General features: G+C 34.6%; 1 protein-coding gene across 4 annotated transcripts in view; it reads left to right on the forward strand.

Annotated features, from left to right (window-relative positions):
• The window catches only part of zeb1b (zinc finger E-box binding homeobox 1b), a 160,977-nt gene extending 150,600 nt beyond the window's left edge, over positions 1–10,377 (forward strand). For all 4 annotated transcript variants that reach the window (XM_063044337.1, XM_063044334.1, XM_063044335.1 and 1 more), the window contains exon 9: positions 1,235–10,377. In XM_063044337.1, the coding sequence (XP_062900407.1) occupies positions 1,235–1,740 (506 nt within the window). In that variant the 3' untranslated portion in view covers positions 1,741–10,377. The remainder of the gene's footprint in view (positions 1–1,234) is intronic.
• Positions 10,378–10,593: the final 216 nt, after the last annotated feature.

Below are 10,593 nucleotides of genomic sequence, written 5' to 3' on the forward strand. Positions count from 1 at the left end.
ATATTGTGCAGCATGTTGTACCATAAGTATTTCAATCCAGGAAAGTAGGTTTTGGCCTAGTAATCCAAGTCCACCCATATGGGTGTGCTGCCTTGAGACCTGCAGTCAAGCACAAATGAATATATCAGTCATGAATCCTTTGCTGCTATCTCCAGAGACGGCTATATGGACATTGAGTGCTACTTGAGAGCTGGGATGGAGGATAGTTAGAAATGGTAGGGGACTAATGTCTGGTAAATGATTGGGGCTTGTGCTGTGGTCAAAGTTGTCAGTGATGGTTAAATGTAAGCGCCAGGTAGGGGTAAGAGTTATGTTCCACAAGTGTATAAATGCCTCTGCCTTTTTGACATTAGTGGAACATCTTTGCTTACTATAAATCAAAGCGATTATTGAATTTGTCTCTATATAGATCATACATTTAGGATGACTTTGTGTTTGTACCCCTCAAATTTTTACATTCTTGTATTAATAGCACATGAAGTGAATTTATTGGAATGTATTCAACATTGTTAGTGTTTTTATATTAATTTGTGGGGGAAAATAAAACTTGCAAAGAACAAACACAGTCATGAGCTCTGCAGGTGAACTTGGCAAAAGAATGATTTGGCAGCATTCTCATGACCTCAGGTTGTGCATCATGTATTGGTTAACTAATGGTGCACAAGGGTAATAGTGAACTAGATGGGTTTTAATTGCTGGTCGAAGCTTCTTATCCCAGATTTATTTAACCTACTTGAGTCTAAATTCCTATACAGCTATGTTTTTCTGCAGCAATAGGAGCCCTTAAACTTGTCTTGATTAAAGAAAGAACAAAAAGAATACTTTGGATACTTGTCCATTACCTCAGCCACTACACCAGCATGCCCTGATGTATTATTGAACCCCACCTGAGCTGCATCTGCTTATTGTTATATGTTTATTTCTTTACTTAAGAAACACAAGATATTCAACTTCAAAGTATGGTTCAAGATTACAATGGTTGAAAGGAGAAAAATTGCCATTTTAAGATGCATTTAAATATACGGATTTTGATTTTGAAAGATTGTTTCAAGTGAAAGTAAAATGGGAATGACAAAGGCAAAACATGCAGAAGGATTTGTGGGATTATATTTTTATTACCTAAATTAATATACTCAAAGCACTTTAACTGTTAATGGGATTAAACCTTGTGAGGGCAACAACATTTGTTTTCTTTTAAGCAAACTGCTTATTTCTAATATCTTCATTTGGCCAGGTAAGCGACCTCATCAATGCGGGATTTGCAAGAAAGCTTTCAAACACAAACACCATTTGATTGAACACATGCGACTGCACTCTGGAGAGAAACCTTATCAGTGTGATAAATGTGGCAAGCGTTTCTCACATTCAGGCTCCTACTCACAGCACATGAACCATCGCTACTCGTACTGTAAGCGCGAAGCTGAAGAACGTGAAGGAACAGAGCAAGAGGAGACTGGGCCTGACTCACTGAACAACAGTGAGTATACAGACATCAGGACCTCTCCTTCCCACGTGGACTCAGATGACAAGGACAGCACTGCAAGAGAAGATGAAAGTGAAAAGGAGGAGGAAGAGAAAGAAAGTGATGAAATGCAAGATAATTGTGGAGAGGAAATGAGAGAGGAATCAGAAGAGGAAGCTGAAGAAGCAAATAGAACAGATCTGATGAGTGATGTGGAGCAGGAAAATACAGTAAATAATCTGCAAGTTTTGGAAGCTAATTCACCAGAGAAAATGTAATGAATACTTGATCAGGAACTTAAATTGGAGAAGAAATGTCCTGCAATTAGTGTTGTACCATGTTTTTAAAAAAAAATTCCAGAAACACACTCTATATTGCTATGTTTTCTCTTCACTACTGTGTAGAAATCCCGGTGTGCCTGAACTTCAACAATTAACAATTTACCATGTGAACTGTTTAAGATATTAGGAATGATGTTTGTATAAAAAATGCAAAAAAAAATTGCAAGTAAGGAATTGCATAAACTGACTGTCTTGATTCAAAAGGCAAACCAACAGGTTTTAAAAGAATTTGCTACCAGTCATTCTGCATTACCTGTTTACCTGTGTTGCTCTTCATTTTGCCATTCATGTATCCCATTAACTTCAACACTGTACAGCTGGGAGAGATTTCTATGAAAATTTCTATTACAAATGAAAGTATCAATAGTAGATTTATAGTACTACAACTCTCTATTCCATTGCTGACTTTCAACATTTCATTGGTTTAAAAGGATGTGAAAATTTCTGCACTACAGAATTCCCTTTATACTTGTATCTAACATACTCCTAAGTATTATTGTCTACCTTTATCAGTATCACACTAGAAGGTAGTAATTGATGACATTAGTTGACCTTATTTTAGAGTGTAAATTCATTTGAAGCATAATGTTAGCCTTAAAGCAGCTACTAGAAAAATAAAATTGAGAAGGATGTGGTAAGACTTGTAGTTAGATGTATAGCAGTCTGTTGCCAAGTCTTCAAAGTAAGAACTAACAGTATAATTGTTGGAGAGAACAGAAGTTGGTGTTTTAGTGACTAGTGATACTTAGGTAAGTGAGGATTATGGTATGGAGCTTTGTATCCCCTGGCCTTATGCAAGACCTGTGTGCTGCAAGTGCCATTTATAAATCAGTATTATGGAAATGTGGCTCTAACCAGCCCTTTGCTTTGGTGCAAGTTATTAACAGTGTTAGCTGATTTTATTTCAGTATTATTTTAATTCAAATTATAATAACATTTTAGTTTCCTATGTTTGTGCAAATTTTGTACTGTATGCCCTTGAACCTGGCAGTATTAATACCCTACTTCCCTACTTACTGACACATGTACCTTTTAGTTTTAGAAAACTTTTATATTTATGTGTCTTATTTTTATATTTCTTTATTGTTATTTATTACACAATGTAGTGTATAATACTGTAGTTTGTATTAATACAATAATATATTTTAGTAAGAAAAATGATTTGGAAGGTTGATAAGAATTCAAAGCAGAAATACAATTGGTTCTCTTGCAATCAAATTTTGTTTAACAGTGTTATGTAACAGTATTACTTGCCTTGGACTGTAGAACTAGAGTTTCAAATGAGAATGTATGAATTTTACATTCGGAATCCAGTTATTTGCCCTGCCTCACTTTTAATACATTGGGCTATTGAATTTCAAGTATAATGATATACAACATGGTATTTTTTGCAGTTTTATTTGCGATTACTGTGTAACCGTGGAACTCTATTACTATCCTCAGCCAAATCACAAAGTCATGCGCAGTGTTGGGAACAACATAACATTTTTTGCTTTGTGCCAATTTATTTTAGAATTCCTCTACATCTGATACAAGCCAGAAGTTATTTTTAATTGCCTAGTTACATGATAGTCATTTTCTAGTTTTATACCAGACTACCCATCTCACAATAAAATGCATCAACAAACTGTCTGAATTTGTGACTTCACTGTTGTGTTTTAGTTTTTGTTCCAGAGGTACTATTTACATCATATTTTGTGCATTTCCCAGATTAATAGCTAATTTGCAATTGTGTAGAAAAAAAGCTGAAGTACATGCAATGTTTAAAATGACTAAGAAATTACATATTCAATAGATTCATCTTGGTTCTCATTAGAATCGATATTCAAAATTCCCTAACCATTTGTTAACAATATTTTGATCAGTAAATGTTCTAGTGTCCAGTTGAATGTTAGATTAGATTTGCCTGCAATGCATTGCTATTTTGCTCGTATCTATTAGCCTGATTTATACATGGAAGCCTTTGTCTTCTCTAGCTCGTAGAATAAGTAATCAATTTCCTTTTTCTTTCTTTTCCTTTTCTGAATAGGGCATCTGAAAGTCTCCAGGAATTTGGGGCCTTGCTCTGCACTCAGCAATATTTGAGATATTTCATAACTTTTGCCTGCTCAAACATAATCAAATGTCAACATCTTTGCTGTAGAAAGAAATTGGCAAAGGTTTAGTAGTGTATTCTGAGAATCAAATATATTTTTGGCATACATGCACGTTTTAGACTCGTGCAATTGGTGTGAAATCTCATTGTTGAGGAATAGTAGGTAGGTCTGTGGAAGATTTCAAGATGAGCTGGTATGATATACAGAGAAGTGGCTGGAAATTTACTGTCAATATAAAGTAGCATTTTGAAATGAAAAAAACGCAGTGAGAGTAAACAAAGTTGTAAAAGACTGAAGGGTGTAAATGAAGTATTGTATACAGCAGTTCTTCCTGAAGACTGAAAGACAGCAAATGTTATCTCAACATTGAAAGAATAAACAGTAATAGATTCACTATATGAAGCATGATATTTGAAATTGGCCAAATGGAAAGAATGCTTAAAAGTCTTCAAATAGTGAAACATTAGCCAAGTGTCTGAAAGGCTTTGTTTTTCTTCTGAAGATACCTTTGGAGATCTTGTGCTGTTCCTAAACTCTTAAAATCTTTTAGCATAGAAGGAAGAAATTTTATCCAATAGGGCTGAGATAAGAAAAAATATATACTGGAAACAATCTGCAAGTCAGTTAGCGTCTATAGAAAGAGCATTCTCATTTCAGGTTAGCCCCTTCTTCAGTTTTGAAACATGATACTTGTTTGTCTTTTCACAGAGGCTACTTGACCCGCTGGTATATATCAAATATTTTTGTATTTGCAGGTCTTTTAAACAAATTTTCACTATTGGACCAGCTCTTAGAAAGAGTAATACTATTGCTCTTATCTATAATCCAGTTTATTTTCAAGAGTTTATCTACTTCCATTTTGGAAGTTAGGTCATGTCTTTCATAATCCACTTTTTTTTGGCGGGGGGGAGTGAAGGTGGACAGTTCACCTGATTCTCTTGGCAATTAGCTTAACTTGTATGACCTTTTGATTATTGATTCTGCTGACAATGGGAGAAACAACTTCATTCTATCTATTCAATAAGAATTCTTCATTAATCTACCATATCAAAACAAATATTGTCAAAATCATCTCCTGCAACTTTTAAAAATGTTTTAGTTTAAACCCTATTGTAAGGTGAATAAGATTCAGATTTCTGAATTCCGAGGGGCAAGATAGCATTCTAGTAAAACTCCTTTGCCCACTAGCTAAGTCTTCCTTTCCCGGAGACCACTTCCAATAGCTGAACATAGTTCTCCCAGCTGAGGTCTGCTCACTGGTATTTTTGTATGCATTTTTTCATAACTTCTCTGCTTTAGTATAAAGGCACCCCAATCACTTAAAAAAAAAGTTTTGTCAACTTGCAACAACTGCTGTATTACTATTTATCTGGTGCATTCATACACCAAAAATAACCAAGCTGCTTCACAGCAGTCTGTTTCAAACACTTCATACAGGGTGAAATTTAAACTGATGGCCAAAGGCTGAGAGGAGGAAAGAGAAAAAAAAAAGACGTAGAGAAAGAATTCCAGAGCTGAAGATCCATTTGGCAATATTGGAATTGTTAAATTTATGGCTTCTAAAGAGCAAACAGCAAAAACTTGTTGGAAGGTTGGAGAGTATGAGATTACTGAGCGAGGAGGGGATTTAAAAGAAAGAAAAGCATTTGAAAACAAGGGTAAATTTTTATTTTAAGCGAGCTATTTGTCATGTAGGGATGAATGGGTTGGTGCAAGATGTCACATGACCAGCAATGTTTTGAATGGTCAAGTTAGTGGAGTGATGAAAGCCAGCCAGGAATGTGTTAAGATGGTTGTTAAAGGGTAATGTGAGGATTTTATCAGATGAGCTAAGACGTAATCGAAACAAGTAATGTTACAAAGCTTGGAATTGCTTGTGTCTGTCTGCAAACAGTTTGATTCACTCTGAGATACTTTGTGGGATTGGTGGATGGAGCCAATGGCAATGAATCAGTTTGAAGCACCATCAAACATTGTAGAGAATAGTATGGTGTGTTTTAAAGTGTGATTACAGTAAACTTTTACACTCTTAAGAGTTTGGGGAACTCAAAATGGCTTTTTACCCAATAGAGATGTTTAATTTGCTGCTAATAAATTTTATCCTACATCTTTTCAAGAAACTGGCTCATTAGTCTTTTGATTCCCTCTAGTTGTTTTGTACGCAGTAGTTTTAGGCTTTTTAAATTACACTGTTTGAATTGTTTCTTAGTATATTTACAGCATAAATAATTGTGTGCATTAATTTTTTTGGTGTGCTTTTAATACTGAGAACATTTGTTGGAAAATTGAAGTCTCCTTTCCAGTAAGAATATGCCCAAATACTTAAATTTGCTCTCACAATTTGGAACCTTGAGATATAAACATAGATTTTTCTCCTCTAAAATAAAAGCAAAACATTCTGAACTTGGAGTGGTTAGCACTTGAAAAAAATAAAGTTGTTGATAAAGGAGGGTCAGGAAGACACAACAAAAGGAACAAGGTAAAAGAAATGAATGGAAAATTCACTGATAGAACAAAATGCCTTTGTATTAAAAATACAATTAAATTAGTTATACATTGGTGTTAAAATACCCAAACCCTTTCTAATTTTGATCAATAAACGGATATGTATCAAATGTATGGATGGTCAGTGGAAAAGCAGAATGATTTTAATGTAAAGTAGAAGGTCACCTTCTATCAGCAAAGCCTTGTGGATGGGCAGCATCATCTATTCACCTTTGACAACATCCCAAAAATGATTTAAAACAAAAAGCAGCAGAGTAAAAGCAATGTGGTAAGCACATTTAGAGGAGCACAAGGTATGTGGGCGAGAGGAGTTGAGCACTTTTGTCTGGATGATGCATCTTTGCTTGATCTTTATGTGACTGGTTGAGTCGAACATTTAAGAAGTATAGTAAACCACCACAGTCTCAAAATAAACAGAAGAGCATTGTGGAATAAGTGTACCCTTTTGGCTAAGCTAGAATTTGTATATTTAGAACATTGTACTGGGACATTTTTGAAATTTTATAGAATGCAGTAAGTTTCACTTGGATGATCCCAGCCATATTTATCATGAAAGAAATGCTGTTTATACAACTTAAAAGAAAATCAATTATCATTAAAGATGCTCAAATGATCTAAAATTCAGGAAGTCTTTTTCAGTTGATGTGATTTTTCTCCTTTTTCAACCATGTCAATAATGCATGCTCAAAGTTAGGGAATATACTATATATCTAAATGCAAACAATTTACACAACGTTTAATTGAAAATTGAGGTATTAAGTTGCTCATTGTTTGTGGGTTGGCATTGGTAGGTGACAATGGTGCAGAAAAGGAGAATTCAACAAAGGCCAAGTGGCACTGATAAATGTGCAGCCTCAGACTGCTCAAGTGATCAGAATCCTGGTGATTTGGAAAACTATTTCCATTTGTTATTGGCAGTGGTTGCAAATACCAACCATCAGACTCGGTTGATAAAAATAAATCAGCAACATGAAGAAATTAGCATGTGAGTGAGATGGAAATAATCTGTCTTGAATATGATTGATGCTAAATTACATAAAAATGTAACAAACAGATTAAATGCTTTAATCCTGCATATACTGCTGTTTGTGCTCCGCTCATTCTCCTTTGAAACTTCATCTAATCTATAAGATAAATTCTGTTCAGACTCCTCTATCAAATGCTATTTGCCAATGTACCACTTGGATTCACAAGTTCAACAGTCACAGCACTTTTTGGGAGAAAATGTTTCTTCCAAACTCCCCTTTCCTTTGTTGTTGACCTTACAATCTAAAATAAACTCAATCTACTTCATCAAAACTTTTCATCATTTAAAAATACCTCTGCCTGTTTTTTCCTCAGCCTTCGAGAGAAAAAAAGGCTTAGTCTGTTGATAACTACTTGATGAATTTTATCTTTTTTGTTGTGATCCTTTTAATTATTTTCAGATCCTGAAAATATCCTTTGAATATTAGGATGACTGGAGCTGAACATTGCACCCTGTATAAACTAATCGAGGTAAACAAGTGTTGGTTACTTTTGTGGCCTTACCAATAAAGCATTTTAGTGATTTGTTTACTTGCAGTTTGCTCTTCCACCTTAAGTTTCTTAATTTCAAAGTGGCATGTAACTTGGGTTTCAGAAAGAGGTGAATCTCTTTAGAATCATTAATTATTTTTCCACTGTAAATGATCTCATTTTGACTTTTTTCTCCATAATTCTTGTTCAGAAGTGACCCAATTTTCTTCCTGTTGATGATGTATGTCCCTTTAAAAAATAGATATAAAATCTTAATGTAGATATTTTCTAAAGATTTATAATAGTGCCTCTTCTGTCTCTAGATTATTTTCAAATGTACAAATGCAATCTAAACCAGGAGTTGTAACTAAAGAATTAGATTAGTTTACTCAGCTTTCTCCTTCAAAGGTGGTCCAAGTACATTTAAAATAATCAGGTGTTTTGATGCCTTGTCCACCCGAAAACTCCTTTGTAAATATGGAAGCAAAATAACTATTTAACACCTCTATCTTTATATTATCACTTCTCAGGATTTTATCCCATCTACTCCTCATGTCATGTTTCCTTATCCACTTTTCACTAATTTCTAAATAATGTATTTAACCAGTTCCACTGTTATTTTGATCTGTTTTTAATCTTAGTTGTCCATTTAATTTGTAAATGACACTTCTGACCCTGTTATTCTCCAGTGCTTTGAGTTGTAAATGTCTCATTACAGCCTCATTTGTTTGTTGTTTCTGGGCTTTGAATGCCAATATAAATGTTTTGCATTGCTAGTCTATATATTATTATTTATCAATGTTATTTTCACAAGTTTTTTTTTCTCATCCTGATTCAGTTTTCTGTAATTTGCAACTTATTATCCTGAGCACATTGGCCTGGAAATTCAGACATAACACTTTATCCCAGTATATATAAAAATCATTTATGCAGTGGAATGCTATTGTAACAGTTCAGAAATTTGAATAGACCCTTGAAAACCTGATGCAATTTCTGCACCAGTCGTACATAGGATAACATTCCTTGTGTAACTTAAGGAAATTGGATCATGTTATTCTGAGGCACAGCCATCATTTTGCACTCTTAAAACAATCAAGTTTGCATGGAAAAATCAGCACTGTTTTAAGAGGGTTTCCTCAAGCAAGCCCCAGCCCAGCACTGGAAACTTGGAACTAGTCTAACTCCCCTTTAATCTTTTATACTGTCATTACTACTTCCGTCCCCCACCCGGACCTAAATTTGCAGTCCTAGATCTTGCAACCCTGACTTTGATATTGAGAGCCTCCACCTGTATCCACGCTTTCTTCCAGACAATTATCAATCTCCAACAGCATCCAAACCCCTGACCACCTTCCATCTTGCCTTAAATATGGAAATGTGTAATGAGCAGTTAGGAGCACTTAAAGCCTTTGGACACTGACACTTGGCAGCAGCTCACTTTCAGCTGGTATGTTGTGTAATAATGATTATTGTTTTAGTAGTGCTAATTAATTTCCGGGCCATTCTGTACTGGTCACTGTACAAAGGTATTCTAATTAGATTTAGCCTATTTCAAATTTCAAAGTAAATTTATTATCAAAGACAGCTATGTTACTTTATATTATCTCAGGACTCATTTTCTTGCAGGCATTTACAGGGGGGGAAAAAGAAATATAATATAATTTTATGAAAAATTACACATGAACAGAGAGAGACTGACAAATGCCAATATGCAAAAGAAGATAAACTGCATATAAAAATAATACTGAGAATATAAGTTGTTAGGAGTCCTTGAAAGTGAGTCTGTTTGTTCCCATAATCAAATCTGACATTATCTCCTCTTGTTGGGCCTTTTTTTAATATATATAGGAAGGCATCCAACCACATTTTAATGATATTACTCCAGTTTCTCTTTTACCTGGCCAACTAATTTTGTGGTATTTCCATTAATTATGTCTTATGCTCATTTCTCTAAAGTGTACATTTTTCCTTCATTCTCCTTCTGCAGAGCTGAAGCCATTTGTATTAATGATTCATTATCTCCATCCTCATGACATATTTCTTGAGTTGCTGATACCTGTTTGACTTCTGCTGTTATCATTATGTTTAATGAGTATTTATTCCGTCTTTGTCCCCTCTTAGCTCTAAATCTTGTATTCTACAGTGTTTTATCCAAATCAATTTAAAAATATTTAATAGCTTTGTAAAAGTTGGTGAATCTCCTTCAGCATCTGGATCTGGTTACCATCACTGTTATTCACATGGTTGTCACATCAGACTAGCAACATTTTTAGAAGTTTTGTACCTGTTTATGTGAGAAGAATAAAAATGTGTTACAAGATGAGGCTATCAGTCTTGAAGTTCCTGAATATTACTGGCATAAAGCAAAGGTCAGTCTGTGCAATATAAATGCTGTAATTTATTTTCCTTTTGTACAAATGTACAAAAATGATCCTTTACAAACTGCTTTATTTTCCTCATAATAAATGGACCTGTTTCCCACATGTGAGTGCAAGGTCTTACTTTATTTTGTGAACTAATACCAAGTATGGAAGCAAAATACTATATTAATTAGCAGTGAGATCAGCAGTAGAGGAGAGAAGTGGGGGTTATTAAAACCAGAACTGATGGAAAGAAAGGTCATTGACAACTCAAACTCTTACTTTGCACTTGGGGGAAAAAATTACATTTGCTCAGAGTTTTGTGAGGGATT

Source organism: Mobula hypostoma, chromosome 3 (assembly GCF_963921235.1).
Source record: "Mobula hypostoma chromosome 3, sMobHyp1.1, whole genome shotgun sequence".
NCBI lineage: Eukaryota > Metazoa > Chordata > Chondrichthyes > Myliobatiformes > Myliobatidae > Mobula > Mobula hypostoma.